Source organism: Anolis sagrei, chromosome 4 (assembly GCF_037176765.1).
Source record: "Anolis sagrei isolate rAnoSag1 chromosome 4, rAnoSag1.mat, whole genome shotgun sequence".
In the NCBI taxonomy this organism is placed as follows: Eukaryota; Metazoa; Chordata; class Lepidosauria; order Squamata; family Dactyloidae; genus Anolis; species Anolis sagrei.
Window position 1 is genome coordinate 159,132,561 of NC_090024.1, and position 21,813 is coordinate 159,154,373.

Here is a 21,813-nt window from a genome sequence, read left to right on the forward strand (position 1 = left end):
CACTGCCTGTGCTTTCTCAGAGACTACTCAATTGGGGACTTCCAAAGCACCATAAGTGGTAACTCGAATAGAGCTGCTGGGTGAAAAACAAAGCAGCACCCTGAACCTTTACATTTGGAAGAAGAGGAAAAGAAACCCCTTTTAAAAGTAAAGAACCTTACCTGGCTTCCAGTAAGGTGTTACTGGAGCTCTCCCAGCGCATAGAAATGATGTGGCAGGAGAGTGGGGGGGGAGTGTAAAATCACTCCTCCCCCCCCCCCCCCCGCTATCTTGCTGTGTCATTTCTATGTGCCAGGAGAGCTCTGGTAACAGTCTACTGGAGGCCAGGTAAGTTTTCCTTACTTTTAAAAGGGGTTTTAGGGCTTTGAGGGAGGGGGGTTGAGTCTCCAAGTGTTCTCCCAGGCCTGGACACCCACCCCAGAAAGTGTGCGTTGTCTGCGGTGTGTGTGGATAGGCCCAGGAACATCGGTGTTTTTTAAATGCGGATGCTCATAGGATAAAGGGCTGTGTGGAAGTGCCCATAGAGTGGGAAGAGACCACAGAAGACCAGTGCAACCCCCTCCATGCAAGAATCCTAAGGTCACTCTATCATGAGGTTTTCCTATCAGTGTTTGTTCAGAAGAGGTTGGCTTTCCCTTCCTCTGAAGCCAATTTCTAAACCCATAACTGGATTTAGAACTGGATTATATGACAATGTAGACTCATAGAATCCAGTTCAAATCAGATGAATTGGATTCAGATACTGGATTATACGGCCTAAAGCTGAGTATGACTTGCCTAAGATTACCCAGTGGTCTTCCAGACATAGCAGGGATTCAAACCTGGTGTCCAAAATGGTAGCCCAAAGTTTAAACCACTGATCCATCCTTGCACTGTTAATGAAGACATCTATAAAGGAAAAGACTTAGTTTAAAAACTCTATGTTTCAAATCCTGAGTACAATGTGAAGGAAGGGGCAAGTGTATCCTAGAATGTCTAACATATAGAATAAGCAATAACATTGTCATTATTATCCCAAAATCTTTATTTTTCATTTAAAAAATAGAAGGCTGAAGCTGTAACAACAAATAGGTACCATCGAAAGTACTTTATATTCACAATTTAAATTATGAGCCACTTGTACCATCTAGTGGTATTTTAGGGTTATTAATTTCAGCTGCAATAATTTCAGGTTGTTTCACAGGTTTGCAATCATCCCAGGTAAAGTGACACAGATTCCTACCCATCTCTTTGTAATTCTAAAAAAGGCTAAAGTTTTACGATCCTCAATTTTACCACCTTTTTTTAAAAAACAGAATATATATTGTAATCTATTGTATGATAAGCAGAAGTTATAGTTTGGGGAAGAGAGGAAGAAAAATCTAAAGTTTTCCCATGATTCCACAGAAAAAAAAACTTGCCTGTCCATAACATGCTTTGAGTACCTTTCCCTAGAACTCTGTAAATTTTAAGATTCACTCCCCAAGTCATAAATTCCAGCATTAACAGATTATCTTATAGGGCAGGGATGACAAACTCATTTTCATTGGGTGCTGTTTGTAATTGCAAGACTGCATAAATTAACTATGTTGCCCTGGTATTCAAAGCCTTGCAGACCACATAAAACGACAGGGCAGGCTGTATTTATTGTGTATGCTATAGGGAAAGGGTACCAGAGAAGCATGGCCATTCATATAATAAACTTGTTTCGTGTTGAAGGCTTTCATGGCCAGAATCACTGGGTTGTTGGGTGTATTCTAGGTTGTACGACAATGTTCCAAAAACATTCTCTCCTGATGTTTCACCTGCATCTATGGCAGGCATCCTCAGGGGTTGTGGGAGAAACTACAAGAGAGGAGATTCCATCTGAACATGAGGAAGAACTTCCTGACTGTGAGAACCGCTCAGCAGTGGAACTCTCTGCCCCGGAGTGTGGTGGAAGCTCCTTCTTTGGAAGCTTTTAAACAGAGGCTGGATGGCCATCTGTCAGGGGTGATTTGAATGCAATATTCCTGCTTCTTGGCAGGGAGTTGGAGTGGATGTCCCATGAGGTCTCTTCCAACTCTATGATTCTATGATTCTATGATTTTGTCTGTTTGAAGTAGGTAGGAATGTAGCAATTGGCCACCTTGATTAGCATTGAATGGCCTAGCAGTTTTCAAGGTCTGGCTCCTTACTGCCTGGGGGAATCCTTTGTAGGGAGGTGATTAGCTGTCCCTGATTGTTTCTTGTCTGGAATTCTCCTATTTTTGATTGTTGATCTTTATTTACTGTTATGATTTTTAGAAGTTTTTTTAACACAGAAAGGAAGAAACCATGAAAATAAACAAAATCTAGCTACCTATGTTAAAAAAAACCTCTAAAATCATAACAGTAAATAAAGATCAACACTCAAAAACAGGAGAATTCCAGACAAGAAACAATCAGGGACAGCTAATCAGGGACAGCTTACTGCCTGGGGGAATCCCAACAAAGGATTCTCCCAGGCAATAAGAAGCCAGACCTTGAAAACTGCTAGGCCACTCAATGCTAATCAAAGTGGCCAATTGCTACATTCTCTCCTACCTACCACCCTGGACATTCCACAGATATTTAAAATTTATTTATTTATTTATTTATTTATTTGGGGTTCTTTTACCCCGCCCTTCTCACCCCAAAGGGGACTCAGGGCGGCTTACAAAAGCAAAGGCACAATTTGATGCCTGCATCATAAAGACAATCAAACACAGAATTACATCAATACACAGTTAACAACAAATATACATTATAACCATAAAATCAATAAAATCAATAAAACCAAATACAAACCCAATTTCTCCTCTTACCCCATTTTCCTAGTTTCCAACATACCTCACAATCTCTGAGGATGCCTGCCACAGATGCCGGCAAAGGCTTTAGGAATATGGCCATACAGAATGCAAATGCTTTTGTAACATGGTCATACAGCCCAGAAAACACACAACAACCCAACTTGTTTACTCCTAGGAAACAAGTGTGCAGTCAGGATTACTTCATCTGTATAGTGAAATGTTGGATAGTTATGAGTGAAGTAATTCAGAAAATTGATCTGCTAAGCTATCAGTGTTCCATGTTACACCATTTCAGAGCAAAGTATGGAATGATTAACAGTAATTCTACCCAGTTGGCATTTTCTTGGGAATTAAAGGATACATCTTGCCAATGATGGGAGACAGGCTAAATTGGTGCTTCCTGGAAATGAGAACTTCATACAGAGAGGTTGAAAGTGACCCCCTCATGCTTCTCTGAGTTCTGGGATCATCTAAGCATTTTTTAAAAACCTGTTATGAATATAGTGGTTTAATAAATTAAGTGTATATATTTTCTTCCACTAGAGGGCAGACTTGACCCGATTTATCAAAAATACTCAAAATACTAGCAAATTCTGTTAGGGTACTGCTACTGTGGCATTTTGTAACTTTTTAGTACAGCAAGAGCCCCATATTCATAGGAATATTTTCCCATCCAGACCATGGTTACATGAAACCACGGATATGAACAATCACATTAAATGACCTCACTTCAGGTCTCACCATACCAAAGGATTGTGTTGGAAGATAAAGAGATGCTTACTTGGTCTTCATTTATTAAATTCTAGACCTCAGAAGCATGTTTTTCCACACCATGTTATATGTTTCTAACAGAGTTCAGTATCACTCATTTTGTTATCACAGTAATAAGTTAAGACTTACAAGAAATCTCTCATATTGAGTATGACTCATAGCACCCCTACTCTTCAACATTTCCCAAATGAGAATTGAAACATGTGTGGCTAAGCAACATCAGTGTGATCAAGAAGGCAAAAGCTACTGAGCGGGCATCCTCAAACCGCGGCCCTCCAGCTGTTTGGGTCAACTCCCAGAAGCCCTAGTTGGAGTTGGAGGCCTAACAGCTGGTGGGCCATAGTTTCAGGACACCTGCTACTGAGGAAGAAAGCCCACACAAGCTAGGGGAGACTGCAGCATTTTGCTTTTTCATGAGCCTTCTGGGAAGGACAAGATTCCATACTTTCTTTGTTCTGCCATCATTCCAAAAAGTAGGAATCTACTTTTACTTTGAGCTTTGAATGCAGTTTGCAGCCACTGAAGTAAACTGGAAACAAAGGGGGGAAATAAAAAGAGGGGTGGGGGGAACAAAACATTTTAAAAGAACAGGGAAATGATGCAGCAGAAGATGAATAAGTACTGTCCCTCTTTTTGATGTAGTGCTTAGACTTGTGCAAAACATCAGCTGTTTCAGAAACTGTAAGAAAATCTGAATTTTTATAAGTTGGAAGCCACATTCGAAGCATTTGTGTGGCCCACACTAAATATTTTAGAATCAAAACTTACCCCATACTTTTTTGTTTTAGTTTTGTAAATCTTGGAAGGCTCCCAAAGTCAGTTTCATATTCAATACAAGGCAAAGAAGCAAAGCCAAAGGCTGCCTTAGTGCCTTGCCATTCCTCTGAGAAATTAATGCAGTCTTTGCATTAGTAGTGGGCAAAAGAGGGAGCAGTGCATTTTGGGAACAGCACAGAACTCTGAGAAATATAGTTTCAGAAGGGAGGAGTCCTATGCCAAAAGGCCCTGCCCTAAACTAATTTCCTAGACTACATTAGCATCAGCAAGAACCAATCAGGATAGCATAGAAAGAAGACTGTCCCTCCCTAAAATTTCAAAAATTCACAAAAAAATCCATGGATATGTGAAATGTCCTGTTCTATCATTATAGCAAGCTTCATCCCAATAGCTGTTAAAATGAGGGGGGGAAAGAGGCCCTGAAGTTTCCCTAATTGAAGTAATTTAATTATGTGCATGTGCAAATGTAGTTTGCCCACCCTAAACTACATTTCCCAGATTGCATCAGGATCAGAAAGCACCAATCAAGATAGCAGAGAGAGAGAGGTCTATCCCTAACAACAGCCAGGATCTGCAGAGGACTGATACATCTCTCTCTCTAAGTAAGCCAATCTCTAGCTGGGCTGGAAAAAAAATAATGACATAAAACAGTGGTTCTCAACCTGTGGTAAACTGGCTGGGATTTCTGGGAGTTGTAGGCCAAAACACCTGGTTGAGGACCACTGACCTAAAAGGATGGTCCTTGGGGTCCCATCCAACTCAACAGGGGAATCATATTAATTGGATGTCAGTGGAGTTTGGATGGTGCCTTTCTGCCTGGAAGAAGGGGGGTCATTCTAGATTACCCTTGATGGTGCCTGTATTATGATTTTTGTTCTTGGGTTATAAATGGCAGTTCCTAATTGGGTCTGTCATTAAAAGCATGGCAAAAATTATTAAACTGCAAAAACTTTATTTTTGCGCAAGGGACATCACCCTATAGCACATTTTGCTTTGTTGAGCCTTCACTAATTTAACGAAGTTTCTGCCACAAAAACAAAGCTTCTGGAGTAGAGCTACTACTTTCAAAGTAAAGACTACACAATTAAACAGGAAATAACACTTTCAAAGTAAGAACATACTTTATTATAAAAAAAGTTTTTATAAAAACTTTGAAAATTTGCCAAAAATCTGTGGACAAATTAAACACTGTAACATTTGGTGGGCTAACAATTGTAAATGTTTTCTATCATTGTAATGAATTTTACCTCAATAACTTTATAAATTAAGGAGATAACAGCCCCTGAAGTTTCCACAATTTCATTTAATTATGCAAAATTAATATAACAAAATAGTAATGAAATTTTCACTAAGTTTACTTTAGAAATACTTTAGAAACCAAGCACCAGCATCCCCCAGTTTTGTAATGAATTATTCAACCATTTTTATGGATTTCACATTCCAGTAGTGCGATACAAATCACTAACTACAGAAAAAACTGTTCTGAAAACTGCAAACATATTTTATTCCACAAGGAGGAATTCTGCACAGAACTGAAATAAAAAGGAAATGGTATTTGGTATGAGCAGGATTAAGTGAAACCCTTCTACTTCATCAGAGAGCTACAAGTCATTATGTTCAATTAGTACCTTTTTATGAACTTGGATTTAGAAAGTGTGAGTTCAAACCCATACTCAGATAATAATCTTACACCATAGAGTGTAAACTGGTCAGGGGAACATCTTCACTTGCCACTGGATTCTTTCCCTCCTCAAAATTTTACATCTGCTCAGAGGCTGATGTTTTGAGTGGCAAGTGAAGATGTTCAAAATCTGCCTTTTGAGAAACAGATTTGATGATTCATCAAATTATTAAAATATTATCTCTAGGAATCTCTAGGTCCTCCAGTGAATTCAATGGTCAGCTTATAATGGCAGTTGACCACAGAGATGTTCTGGAGGATGTAGACATGTGTGTGTGTGTGTGAGCACGCGTGTGTGTGCATGCGTGTATGGTCTGTTGAGCAAGAGAGAGAGAGATTTACTGTATATAATACCAATAAACAAGAAACACAATTTAAAAATAGCTATTTTTATTTACAGTTTTTCACTTTTTCAGAATGTGGAGGGCTGACTATAAATAAGTCAAAAATTAATTTGATGTTTAGACTTAGGTTCCATCTTCAAGATAACCCATTATACACATGTTTGTAAATATCGGTATTCCAAAAAATAATTTAAAAACCAAAACTTTTCTTGTCTCAACTATTTCAGATATAAGATACATAACCTAAATTCTAACATAGTTGCTTTCACCTAAAAGAAGCCTTTCACAATGTTTCACATGTATGTATGCACAGTATAAGAATACATACTGGTATTACTCAGGAAGACTCGGGCCCCTTCCACACCGCTGAATAAAATCCACTTTGAAGTGGAATATATGGCAGTGTGGACTCAGATAGCCCAGTTCAAAGCAAATATTGTGGGATTTTCTGCCTTGATATTCTGGGTTATATGACTGTGTGGAATGGCCCTTCAATATTATAACTGACTTTTCTATTTACATAATTTATTTTTGGATTTCTAGTTAAATCAAATTCACAACAGAAATAATATACTGTCACATAATAAAAAAGCAAGGACATAACTTTTCTCAGCATTGTGGATCAGAATTAAAAGTTCTGCACATTTTTAAAAACTCAAAAACAAGTTAACAATTTTATGAAAGTGAGTTCCAAAAAGGAAACTCAGATATGAGATCTAAACAAAATATCTCTTCATGAAAACATTCAGGCTTTCAGATACAACTGTTCAATCATTTGTAAGCAGAATTAGCTCAATCAAACACAAAAAAGCAATAAAACTAGCTTCAATAAGCCTATCAATATTCTGAATAATAATCCGGTGTGGAGTCTGTGTCTGAAGAAAAATTATCTAGATAGCTTTCTGCTAAACGCAGCATCTGCCTGACTGCCATCAGAATCAGGATATCAACATCATCTTTGAGTTCCAGTTCTACAGAATAATTTTTAACAGGAACTATGTTACACAAAGGGATGCCAAGTCTTTCTGCTGTTAACTGCATCTACAATGGAAATAAAAACATAATAGTTGTCAAGTAAAATCTCATTTTCTCACCCAACTACTTTTAACAATTGTTAGCACTGACAGTCCTGGCCTCGTTATTTCCTAAGGTATTTCATAAACTTCATGTGTAAATTGCAAAGTGTAGAGGCAACTCTTTGGCATACAGACCAAACACCTAGTATGTTAAAACAGAAAAAGATAAATATAGGTGATAACACACGTCCAAATGTAAAACACTGTTTGAAAAAGTTTAAAGCCCAAGTGGTTCCTTCTTTATACATTTAGCCCCTTCCTACCCTGTATGTGGTTACTTTTTACCTTCCCTCTTTACATTTCAAAAATGTTTATTGTTTGATAGAATATCACTTTCAAACATCATTTAAATTGCATATGTAATGCCACTTATCATATTTTGAAAGTGCTTTCTATGTGTTTTGTAGTGGATAGGTTGTTTTATGTGTAAGTGAACTAGGTTTGGGACAAGTGAAAACATTTTTGTTCTGACGCCTATAATTTTCCCTATTTTAAAATATTAATTTCAGTATGAATTTCCCATTATTTCAGCACCCTACACTTGACAAACAGTAAAAAAAAGTTGATACTGTTCCAATTAATCTCCAAAATAATAAACTGAAGTAAACAAATGTGAAATTCCAGAATAAATTGCTCAGGAGTAAACAGCAGTTCCCCTTGTGCTGGATTAGTACTTGGAAGTACTTCGACTGTGAAATTGGCCATACGTTGTGTAGACTTCTCACAGCGGTTGCAAAATGAGGCTGTTCTATTCGGCCCATGTAGACATGGCCATGATAACCCTTTGATGAATCCATCACAGGGTTTTTATCCCTGTGGCATTATCTTTTACCAAGGCTAAGAGTGTGTGGCCTGTCAAGGTGACTCAGTAGGTTTCCAGACCCAAGTGGGGATTCAAACCCTGTTCCCTATGGTCCTTATCTAACCTTCAAACTGCTACCCCACAATGGTTCACTTTATTATCTCTAACAAAATACAGAATATCCAGAGTTTTCAAACAACCAATTAGAGAAGCCCAGATCTTCTCTTAAGTAGAGAAATTGTGTTTGGGCTGCAGTTCATGTTCCCTATTATATAGCAATCTATTAAGAACCTCTAGGTTCATTTCCAAACCAGAGGCATCAAGTAACACAGAATAGATAGATAGATAGATAGATAGATAGATAGATAGAGATAGATAGAAATTGATATTCAGACCCCTTTAAAAAGCCAGCAAGCAAGGCCTTTCAATGTGTTCAAGATCACATATTTATTCAATATGGCAACTTTTAAATGTATCACTCAGAAAAGCATTTGTTTCCATATAGTAGCAAAAATGAATGAAAAGGTTAGTATCCTGAGTTCAGATTGATAACAGAAGATCAATCCTGCTTGATCAAAATATTGCTTTTCCATAGAGTCAATATAGATTGCCAGCATTTACCTTTCTCGCAACTATTTTGCTCCTATATACATCTGAAACATTTTCTTCAAGAGAAGGGCAAATTTCATCCACTTTTGTAAGTATTACAAGTTGTTGAATGCCTAGAGGAAGAAAACGTATTATGAAAAGACATTTACTAAAACAATGACAACATGAATTTCTCAGGTTCCATCCACACTGTCATATAATCCAGTTTCTGAATGTGGATTATCTGCATTGAACTGGATTACATGGTAGTATGGATGCATATAATCCAGTTCAAAACAGTTAATCTACATACTGCAACTGGATCATATGAAAGTGTAGACCCAGCTTGTCTCTTAGAATGCAGGCATCATACAACTCCCCTGCTATAGCAGTTCCACCTTTGGTTGGTCTTGTTTCCAGACACAATTCAAAGTGCTGGTGATGACCTATAAAGTACTCCAGAGCTCATATCTAGCAGACATAATGTATTTTTATATATCAGCCATCAGAGCCCCGAGATACTCTGGAAAGGCTCTTCTTTCAATCTTACCATCATCACAGGAACAGGAGACAAGCCTTCTTAGGTCCCATCTACACTGCCATATAATGCGGTTTCATAATGTTATTTAACTCAGTTATTAGTTAAACTGCATTATGAAAATGCATTATATGGCAGTGTGGGTGGGGCCTTAATGGCTACTCATAAGTTCTATAACTCTTTTCCCCAGAAGACTAGAATGTCCCACTCCTAAATATCCTTTTACCAGCAGGCAAAGACATTTTTTATTTCAACAGGCTTTTAAAAATGAAGGTTTTTAACAAAAGGACTTTGAAAGGGGTGCTGGAGTACCATAAATGTGCTGAGGGGTGGGGTATTTTTACTGCTTTTTACATGTTTACAGTGTATGTTTTAGACAATCAATGTTTCGTGACTTTTTGTACATTTTCAACTAATATTGTACTCCTCTAAATTTGCAAGCTGTCTTGAATGCCAGCTTTGGAGGAAAGACAAGACATAAACGTAATAGTTTTGATAGATAAGATGATGACATTGAGTTTAAGAAGCCATGATGTAGACTAGAGGACCCCAGGGTTTCATCCTGTTTTAAGGAGAAAGACCAACATGACAGCATCACCTTATCAAATATTGGTCTCAGGCTGCACAAAATGTAAAGGTAAAAAAACTGACCAAGTTTGTTAGTTTTCCGTCGAATTTCTCTCAGCTTTCCTCCCAGGTTTTCAGAAAGGATCTCAACCTTGGAACCATCAATAACAAAAATAACACAATGGATCTGGTCCTTCAAAAGTGGACATTTGATGTAGCCTGGGGTATCGGGCTGTATAGCAGCAGATGAATTAAACTGAAAATGAGAAATATAACAATACTACTATTAGAAAATAGCTAGGACAGAATCTGATTTCTAATATAAACTGCCAGAAAGGTATCTATGACCTAACATTTATCAAGGATTATCTGGTCTACAGGGTTTCAGATGTGTTACATAAAATAAGAGAAACAAAATAAGAAAGTTTTAGGTTTTCTCATTTGGCAGGAAAAGAGAAAGGTTAGGTAATTTACTATGGTTATGTGATGATGTCAACCATTGTTATTTGGCATATTATTATTATTATTTAATATATTGAATCTCCTTTATTTTTCTTGTTTTCCCTATACTTAGACTATGAGATCCTGCATGGATAACCCATCCTCTTGTACCTTGGAAATGCCTTTCACACAATGCTGCACAACACACCCATTTTTTTAAGTTGGAGACTCGAAATTGGAATTGGAAATGAAGTAAGTCTATGTCACACCCACAAGCAGCAGCAGACCAATACTTCAAAGTTCAACCTTGTTCAAGCCACTCGACATAGGAATCCATGTGGTGAACAGGTTTCTACATAGCTGCAATAATTTTTTAATCACATTATTGAAAAGCGCTTTTAAATATGAGCTTGCATAGCATGGACATCATATTGCTTGCCACATAGATCAGCCTTTTTCTAATTGTATTTTTCTGAAGCTATCATGCCAGAGATTTGCATGTGATGAAGAATCAGTCATAGACTACCAGATAAGGCAGATGTAAAAATAATGTAATTGGGAGGAACATCAGATTCATCCTACCTGATAGTTGTGGGGAATATGTCCTCGTAATAAATTAGGCACTTCCTCAATGTATAGACCACTTCCTTGCTTATCTTCTACTCCCACAGTATCACAGAACTTGATCGGTAAGTGTTTTCCACTGTCTTCATTATTAATATTATACATTTTGTACTTTAAAAAAACAAGTACCAAATTAAACAGTATTACAAACATTCATATCCACTTTGTTTTCTTTTTCAACAGGTAGAGAGCAAATATTAAATACTGGTAAAAAGGAAAAACTTTATAATAAATACTATTTCTTCATTTCTAAGACCCTTTTTGTTCTTATACAAAGATCTCTAAAAATGAGGTGAGTCTTAGAATAAGGTGTATCTTATGTGTTTTTGTTGGTGGTGGTAGTAGTACTGAAATTAGTGTGTGTCTTGCAAACAATGGCACATTACAACTGAAGAAATATGGTATAATATCCCAGAATTTATAAAAGAAACAGGCCTCCCAATTTCCACTCTATTCAAAACATAAGTGTAGTTACCTAAATACACTTGTTAGTCACAACTAAAGTAGACCTACTGAATCAATAGGATCTTTTAAGTCATTTATGTAAATCCCATTGAGCCTAAACCTTCACGGACAGGGACCAGCAATTAGATTTAAGGCAATAACTTAAAACTGGACACTGCTATTAGCATGTGCATGAAATTTTTTTGCCTCAATATGCAATACCTATTGGGATATTTTACAGATATATGACAGTCAACAAAGAAAATGTGTTCCTGGGCTTTACCTCTTTAATAGCAACTGTGGTACAAGAGAAATAAATAACATGAAAAGAGCAGGAATAAATGCCTATGGCACTAAAAGGTTTGATGAAACTTTTAATTCTAAACTAACGTTATACAGGTATGAAACAGCTAAGGCAGATAAGCCTTAGATAAGAGGAAAAACATTTTAAATTATCTGGAGGCCACTAGTAATGTATCCCCAAGGTGTTTTTTTCCCCTTTCAGCAGCCTCCATTTTTTATGTTTTCCATTTTAGTAGGAAAATCTCAGGGTACTTGGTGAGACAGACCTATCTGTTTTCTCCTTTTCTCTCTGTTTTACTCTTCATGCATGTTCAGTAGATGATATCGGAGGAAACTGTTTCCCTTACCTGTTTCTGCCATAGTACAATCACTTAGAATACATTTACACAGTAGAATTAATGCAGTTTGAATTTTCTTTAGCTGCCATAGTTCAATGCTATGGAAGCCTGGGATTTGTAGTTTAGTGAGACATTGACACTCTTTGGCAAAAAAAAAAAAGGCTAAATTTTGTAAATCTACAACTTTCAGGATACCATAACATTAAGAGAGCCATGGAAGTAAAAGAAGTGTCACCGTTCACTAATTCTACAGCCCCCAGAATACACCTCCATTATTTTCCAGGTCAAGCATTGTTTGTTGGCTTATTTACTGCAGAAACAATGCTGAAACCCATCTCTGGAAATCTGTCTTTCTCCAACCTCTGTCACCAGTCTTTCAATGCTAATGCTGCAAAACATATGGGGGAGGGGGGCTGGGCTGGGCTGAGCTACCATAAAAAGGAGCTTCTAAGTCAGAGGATTTATTAATGTCTGAATCATCCATTTGGTAGCCTACTACTGGTTCACTGTTGTCCAGGATATTTCCCCAGAAAAAAAATTCCCATGATTTTGCAACATATATCAAATTACAAAATATAATTTTAAGATATAGCCACAAGGCTACAAAAAGAACAGAGTTTTTCCTACTGGCATTGGTATTTCTGTTTATCAAACATTACATCTATTTACTTGAAATATATACTAATGTTAAAGGCTTGTAATTACAGAGCAATTCTAAAGGCGAGCAAAGTCCAGGACAACCCATCACTTCCAAGGGCACTGTCAGGTTGTTCTGGTCAGAGTAGCACTGGAAGGTGGAAGAAAGTGGGATCTCTCTTCCTTTTGGTCCACTCCCAAGGACTGGTGCTTCACCAGTATTAGACACACTCCAGGATTTCATAGTGTTGAGCCATGACAGTTAAAATGGTTTTTAACCCACATTAATTCTACACCTTGGTTGCTGGACTTGGCAAATCCCTCATGTGGACACATTTGAGCTTCAGTGAACGATTGCCTTTTGACCTGTAACACTGAGATTAGTATGAAAAGTTTCAAATGTACTTTACAAAAACGCTAATATTTATTTCGCTAATATTTCAGTGTGAATGGACTTGGCCATTGGTCAATTGAAATCAGGAATTAAAATTGACTTTTTTAAAGTCTTATTGAGAAATGTATCTAAAACATCAAGAAAAAGAGTAATGGAAATTACAGGCTGACCGAATGCATCTTAATTTTAAACTTAGTAGTGCAAAGCAAACCTGCAATGTCACACTAGTAGAATCAGATCCTGCTATGGCCTGACTTGTCACATAGCCCCGGAAAATAGACTTCACTGAGTTGAAAAAGCTGGATTTCCCTGCTCCAATTGGCCCCAGGAACAGAAAACGAAACTGTGGTACTGAATTCAAACGAGGCTTGTAGGCTGCTATCTGGCTCATCAGTTCTCTTCTTTCCCTGATGAGACAGTAAAGCATGTATCTATCAGCTACATTGGCTTATACAGTTATAAATTATTATTCATATGGCGAAGTGGCTTGATGTAAAGGCAGTAGAAAAAGGAAAGCCGCATTCAAGATGGATATACAACTACAGCATTCCTGGAAGACGTCAATCCAACCTGTATAAAGACCTCCAAAGAAGACGTGTCTAATGCAGTGTTTTCCAGACATTTCAAATTGGTGACATGCTTTTTTTAGATATGTATCCTATGTATCCTTTTGTGACACAGTTATTCAGCTTTATTAGCAACCTAAAGGTTAAACCAACGTCTTATGTCTGCCTATCTATCTATCTATCTATCTATCTATCATCTATATATCATATATGTTTCATATAACCTTTACTGTGTAAACAGTAAAAACAACAACAATAATAATAGCTTTATTTTTATATCCAGCCACCATCTACCCGAAGGGACTCAGGGCTTACATGGGGACAAGCCCAGTCAACATAGTTTTAAATCTTAAACCTCAGAGATTAAGATCATTGGGGGAGGCCCTGCTCTCAGTCCCACACACACACCCTTCACAAGCGCAACTTGTGGGGAAGAGAAACTGGGCCTTCTCAGTGGTGGCCCCTTAGATATGGAACTCCCTCCCCATTAACATTAGATCAACTCCTTCCCTCCTAGCCTTCAGAAGAAAAGTAAAAACTTGGCTGGGGGGGTGGGGATCAGGTCTTCAGAGAATAGTGCAGTGTAATAACAGATTTGGAATGTGTGCAATGACCATGGTATGGCTTGGACTACGATTATGGATGGCATCATTTTAATATGAATGTAATGTTTTTAAATATCCAATATGTATTAATTTAAACTTAATTTTTAATTTTAACACATTGGAATTTAATATGTTGGAATTGTATGTTGCTGCTCCCCAGGGGCATCCACCACACATCTTCACTTATGGAGGGCATTTTTATGCGACACACTGGTGGATAACAGCCAACACACACTTTGGAAAAATGCAAGGTAATCCATTCCACTGTTAAACGACTCTTAAAATAAAACACTTCTCTTGATCAGGACACTATGTGGCACAGCTAGTTGGGAGTCAGCTGCATTAAAATCACTACTGACCGAGAGGTCATGAGTTTGAAGTCAGCCTGGGTTGGAGTGAGCTTCCGGCCATTTGTCTAGCTTGCTGCTGACCTTTGCAGCCTGAAAGATAGTTGCATCTGTCAAGGAGAAAATTTAGGTACCACTTATGCAGGGAGGCTAATTTAACTAATTTACGATACCATAAAACACTCTCCAGTAGCAGGCAAAAGAATGAGGAAGTACTCCATTGGTGCCTCAAGTGGATAGTGACGTGACAGATCCCCCGGTGGCCAGAATTCAAAAAGCATACCCTCATGAAGCTGGAAAGTTAAATAGCCTCTGTCTCTGTCTATATATGTTGTGTGTCTTTGGCATTGAATGTTTGCCTTGTCTGTGTACATTGTGATCCACCCTTATACCCCTGTGGGGTGAGAAGGGTGGAATAGAAATACTGTAAATAAATAAATAAATATTTATTTACGGGGTAAGAAGGGTGGAATAGAAATAACTGTGAATAAATAAATAAATAAATCTTGATGTAGCTCAGAACTGCACTGACATTTTTGGTTGTTGCATCACACTACATGGCCTGTGCTGTCTGTCTTGTGTAATGGACATGAGATTCTGGGATTTTTTTTAACCTTTGGCCCTATGGACCATCATCCATACACCTGACAATTAACATTAAATGGCACCATACATTGTTCACTGTAATTACTACTACAACCCACATATAATAGATTGATAATCTCCGATTGATAGTCTCAAATCAACCTACCCAGATGTCCAGTTGACATTCCTCCATGGTTTCTCCAACATTTCACCAATATCTGAAGAAAAATATTCAAAAGAAAGAAAGTGTAAAATCCGCTGACCTCCATGCAGAGAATCTTATCTCTTTATTTTAACTCACCTTCAGCTCGATATACTTCACATTCTAAAAGGGCCTGGTCATTTCCATGTAACTCTTCTGCTTGGAAAACATAGCAGCCAGCATCAGCATTGGTGGCTACTGCAGCAGTATTTTGTGAAAGGAATACCAGAGATCCAGCTCCAAAGCCAAAGCAAGGACCTAATACTGCTTTATCAGTTATAGCCTGATTGGCATCTTTGACAGGGAATTTGAGAGGGCCAAGTTCTTCCTCTTTCCCTTTCAATCGAAAAAGGAATGCCTTTTTATCTGCTACAACTGCTTCAGAGGAGGTATAACTCTTTGCAGTAAAGCCTCCAAAAATATAACCACTTGCATTATATGCTACAACTACAGTTGGGCCTTGTCGGTTGCAGATGTTATGAAATATGTTTGCATTGTATCCATGAACGCTTCCCTTATACAAAAGGCTTAAGTTGTTGCATCCCACTACATGTAGCAGTCCCTTATTGTCCTTTTCAGTCAATCGAGATTGAATTCCAACCATTCTTAATCTAAAAAAGAATAAGAAATAACAACAAATTATGTATTATATAGATATAGTTTGGAGGGTCATCAGGATGTACAGTACATGGAAAGGAAACCCAATCTAGGGAAACCCATACATCTAATAGAGAGGCATAACTGGAGCTACAGTTCAATACATTTGGATTACTAATGTTTCCTGGATCTTGATGGGAGACAGTACATTTAATTCATGTTCATTCAGACCCAAGCCCTACTAAATCCAGCAGACTTATTCACAATTTCTTATCACAAAATGACCAATCAAGTTTAGACATGGAACGAAAGACCACCTCTCCCAATATAGGATTATGACCGACTTTTGCACCAATTCAGGGCATTGGTTTTTTTTTATCACTAGGTGAGAAACAACTGGCAAATACATAACTACAATTCGTTCTGTCATCTTGAAGACAATCTGTCCTCTCAATAGGTTGTTTGCATTGGGAATAAATCACACATTGATGAACCTGCAAGGACTTTAAGATCATCTGGAGAGGCCCTGCTCTCGGTCCCGCCATCATCACAAGTACGGTTGGCAGGAACGAGAGATAGGGCCTTCTCAGTGGTGGTCCCTCGGCTATGGAACACCCTACCTAGGGAGATTAGATTGACTTCTTCACTCCTATCATTCCAGAAGAATCTTAAGACATGACTATTTCAGCGAGCATTTGAAAATACAGAGTACGGATATAATAATGGAATAACTATATGGCGGAACTGGCCATTGTTTTAATGATTATCGATTGAAGCATGTTTCATTATAATGTTTGATTTTATTGCTGATTTTATATTGTATATTATAATTGTGTCCTTGGTGGCATTGAATTCTTGCCTTGTAAACCACCTCAAGTCACCAGAAGGCTGAGCAGGGCGGTATAGAAATGTACTAAATAAATAAATAAATAAATAGACTGGCATTTGTTTTCTTTTTTTTTGCTAGGGAGAGGGGGGAGCTTTTTTGTAATATCTTCAGAGGAAGCACAGGGGATGAAGACCAGGGACAGAAGATTAAAGTTAGATGTGAATTCAGCCCTGTCCCTTCAGATTCTTAAGTTCTATATACACTATATAGTAAATGCACCACTCTAATTGCCACGGCCCAGCACTATTGAATCATGAGAGTTGTAGTTTGGTGAGACACTAGCACCGTTCGGCAGAGAAGGCTCAAGACCTGGTAAACCTGGTAAAACTACAGCCCCGTGGAATTCTATAGTGTTCAACCAAGGTAGTTAAAAGTGGTGTCAAACTGCATTAACTCTTCGTGAAGTTGGCAGGGATTGTTCTCAAAGGACTGTGCACCACAAGCTGGCTCTCATTTCCTTGGGAGGAAACAAGAGCACTTTGAAAACAGACTGTTCAGCCCATATCCTGCCTATTGTAAACTGACACTACAATGGAGCGGCGGGGGGGGGGGGGAGGGGGTGTTTGCTTTGTAAGGACAGTGTACTTTCTCAACCTGAACAAGAAGGGAAACTAGCAGGGCAGTGGCGTGGATTTTCCCTTGTGGCGTAGTGGGTTAAACCCCTGTGCTGGCAGGACTGAAGGTTCGAATCCAGGGAGAATGCGGATGAGCTCCCTCTGTTAGCTCCAGCTCCCCATGCGGGGACATGAGAGAAGCCTCCCACAAGGATGATAAAACATCAAAATATCCGGGCATCCCCTGTGCAATGTCCTTGCAGACAGCCAATTATCTCACACCAGAAGTGACTTGCAATTTCTCAAGTCGCTCCTGACACAGAAAAAAAGATCCACAATGTCTGCTTTGAACTGGGTTATCTGAGTCCACACTGCCATATAATCCAGTTCAAAGCAGATAATGTGGGATTTTATACAGCTGCGTGGAAGAGGGTCCAGTTCAAAGCAGATATTGTGTGATTTTCTGCCTTGATATTCTGGGTCATATGGCTGTGTGGAAGGGCTCCCCGTTTCCTTGCTCAGAATGGTTTCCTCTGGGGCTGAGAGAGTGTGACTTTCTCATGGCCCCCTTTTTATTTCATTAGTGATGTGTTCCCCTGTCTCCACAGTCTTTCTTCAGGCCCAACCCAAATACCATTGTTGTTTACACTCCCCAAAGGTTGTTATTGCTTTCCCCTTTCGCTCCAGCAGCCAAGGGGCCTTTTCACACAGCCCTATATCCCAAAATATCAAAGCAGAAAATTCTACAGTATCTGCTTTGAACTGGATTATCTCAGTCCACACGGCAATATATTTCAGTTCAAAGCAGATAATGTGGGATTTTCTGCCTTGATCGTCTGGGTTATAAGGCTGTGTGGAAGGGCCCAAGGACTCCATCCCCACAAGGCTCCCCTCAGCCATCTAATGCTCATCTGGAGTTTCTTTCCTTCCATCCCATGTGGGCGATCTTACCCTTTTGGCTGCCTTTCCTTCGCAGAGGCTTTGTGCTCAGTTCAGCCTTCTCTCTCCTCGTGTCTCCCAAGAAAGCCAGGAGGAAGCGAAAGTGAAAATGAAAAGGATTCCCAGAAGAGAAAACACACCCTTGTTATTATCTCATTTCCCAGAGACTCTTCCTTGCTTTGAGAATATAGAGACCAAGGAAGAAAAATAAAACCCTCAGAGATTTTCAGCTATTCTTCTTCTTAGCTTTGGGAACTGCCTTGGATTCATGGGAGAGAAAGGGAATAAAATCAACAAGAATGAAGTGTTGACATTAAATAGGATAGGTTTTCTACAGGGCACAACTAAAAACATGAAGGCAAACTTATGCCTTATCAATAGCACTGAATGATATTATTTTTAGCACTCACCTTTTGCTTGTTAGTCAAGCAGTGCTTCTCATAAGTCAGAGCACAGTCCACAGTAACTCCCAGGTATTTTGGTGTGCTCCAGTGGGATTCCTTCCTAGGCAGAGGCGGCCCTAGTAATTTTCAATGGCAAGCAAACCGTATTTTGGTGTCGTTCCCCACCCCCAACCAATCACTGATATATATATATTTTTGTTCATCGTGGGAGTTCTGTGTGCCATATTTGGTTCAATTCCATCATTGGTGGAGTTCAGAATACTCTTTGATTGTACGTGAACTATACATCCCAGTAACTACAACTCGCATATGTCAAGGTCTGTTTTCCCCTAAGAGCGCCTCAAAAGCGCCCCTGGGCAAAATCAACTATACTGCAAATGCTTACTTTGCATAATGGGTTGAGCCGCCCTTGTTCCCAGGTAATCCTAAGAGCTCAAGATGTTTGTTCGGGCACAACCTGGGGTTCACAATCAGACACAGTGGTGACATCTGCCCTTGTGCTTTGCTACTCTGCTGCTGAGTACATATGCCCAGTGGGGAATGCATCTCACCACATTAAAACAGTGAATGTGACTCTTAATGAAACACCTCACATTATCATAGGATGTCTACACCCAATAACACTGGATAAATTATACTGTTTAGCCAGTTTCACACCACCTGACATCTGCCAGAAGTAGCAATCTGTAATGTAGTAACATCTCCGGCCCACCTTCTGTTCAGATATCAGCCAGCAAGCCAACACCTTAAACCAAGAAATAGCATCCTAAAATCTACAGAGATACTCGCAGGAACACCTCAGCAAGCAAGAGTCCAAAAGTGGCAGGTGAAAACCCAAAACCTCAATCAGTGCTTGAAACCAGATGAGAGACTCCCTCCTGGGCACACTGGGTTTTAGGTGTGACACAAGAGGGATTTTCTGGGGTCTGCAGGCACCATCAGGCACCACTCGAGGTGATACGCAAAAGAAAAAAATACAGACACAGACATGCAGTGTCATGCGGAACCATGGGACCACAAAAAAGGTCTTTGGTTTCCCCATGGGATTTTGTGGATGGGAAAAAAGTAGATCGGAGGGGCATAAGTGAGATAGCAATTAATCATATAATTAATCAGGGGAAAAGATAGTGTTGGTTCGGAGCCAATCGCTTAAGTCGCAGATACTGAAACCGGGTGGGTCTTGGTATCTGCAGTTTAAAGGATCGCAGTTCCGTGCCCCCTGGGACACCTTTTGAGCATCCCAGCCAAGCCAGCAGGGCTTTGCGGCTCAGGAGAGAGAAGGTTTATGGCTGAAGCAGAGTTAGAATCAATAAAGGACATACTGTATCATGCAGAGAGCATAAAGTTAGGAAAAAGGATAATTTTTATTGGGGGATTGTTACAAAGAGGCCAAGGGAGGAAAAGAAGATTTTCTTGTTGTAGCTGTTTCTTGTGCCACTGTCCTGTAGATACGTGGAAAATTCATACTTCAGGAACTGTGGAACTCCATGCTGCAGTCAGATCAATTTGAAGGCAGGGGCTTCCGTGTTCGATGACACTACGAAAGACTGAAAAAGCCTGCTTTTGCCTGAGCCTAGTGGGAAGTGCAAGATCCCATACCCCCTTTCCTCTGCCTCCACTAAGTAGAGTGGATCTCTCCCTTTCTTGCTGCCCCCTCCCACCCCATACAGACACAATCGCCACCTATTCCTAGAACTCACTATCATGGCAAACACCCATCTTCCAGAAAGAAGAGCAAATTGGCTTAATTGCTGGCATGTGCTGCAAATTCTATAGAAATCCTCACCTGCAAACGGCTGCATGGATGCCTATTAAAATGTACACAAATTTTGCTTCCCCTCATGGGCTGATTTTCCAGGTGAAATCCTTCCTTCCTTTTGAGATCTACTGATGAAACAGGGCTGTGTAAGTACAGGCTGAGCATCTCTTACTGGAATTCCAATCATAAGTCTTTCACAGGCCATTTTTCCTAATACCATAATCACCATCTGCTAAATGCCACCAATATTTTTCTGGATCATCTATGACAATCAATCTGTCCATAGAATACACATAGCTGAGTATCCCCAAGGCAGGGGGCATATATATATATATATATATATATATATACACACACACACACACACACACACATATTCTTAAAACTTTTTCCACTCATTGTCACTTTTTGCCTGAAAAATTATATACTGGATATACACACACACACACAAAACAGACATACAAATCAAACATTTACTGATAATACATCATGAAGACGTTTATTTTAAAACAATTCTTTCTTACGTATAGAATTTTATCATTTATTAAAGACAAAAACCAATTTGCATACTAGAGATGGGTATACTTGTTTATTTCTATATAAAGTTTGATACAGCAGGATACAGAGCATCATCATCATTTTTTTCATGCCATTCTAGCATGTTTGGTTTGCTATCCCAAATGGCAGAATATTATTTATTTATTTATTTATTTACGGCGCTTATATGCCGCCCTTCTCACCCCGAAGGGGACTCAGAGCGGCTTACAATATATATTTTCATACAATATATTATATTATTAGCAAAGTACAATATCAGTATATATTACTATATTGCACTATACCATTATATTGTAATATTATTAGTAATATTACATGTAATTAAATATATAATTATAATTATAATATTGAATTATTATTACTAGTATTATATTGTATTACATTATAATATTATAAATATTATACGTATATACAATATACTATATTATATTATTAGTAAAGACAAGATGGCAGTGTCTTCTGCTCCCCTCTGTCTTCTCTCTGGCCAGAGCAGTCGTTGGTGCCAGAAGGGGGAGGGGCCTCTGAAGTGATGATATAGGCAGAAGACAAGATGGCAGTGTCTTCTGCTCCCTTCTGTCTTCCCTCTTGCCAGAGCAGTCGTTGGTGCCAGAAGGGGGAGGGGGCCTCTGAAGTGATGATATAGGCAGAAGACAAGATGGCAGTGTCTTCTGCTCCCCTCTGTCTTCCCTCTGGCC

At 38.9% G+C, this 21,813-nt stretch overlaps 1 protein-coding gene across 1 annotated transcript in view; it reads right to left on the reverse strand.

The window, feature by feature from the left end:
* Positions 1-5,620: 5,620 nt before the first annotated feature.
* LOC132774070 (uncharacterized) overlaps positions 5,621-21,813 on the reverse strand; it is a 54,299-nt gene continuing 38,106 nt past the window's right edge. Inside the window, exon 15 of the mRNA XM_067467811.1 lies at positions 5,621-7,403. Within this exon, the coding sequence (XP_067323912.1) occupies positions 7,200-7,403 (204 nt within the window). The 3' untranslated portion in view covers positions 5,621-7,199. The remainder of the gene's footprint in view (positions 7,404-21,813) is intronic.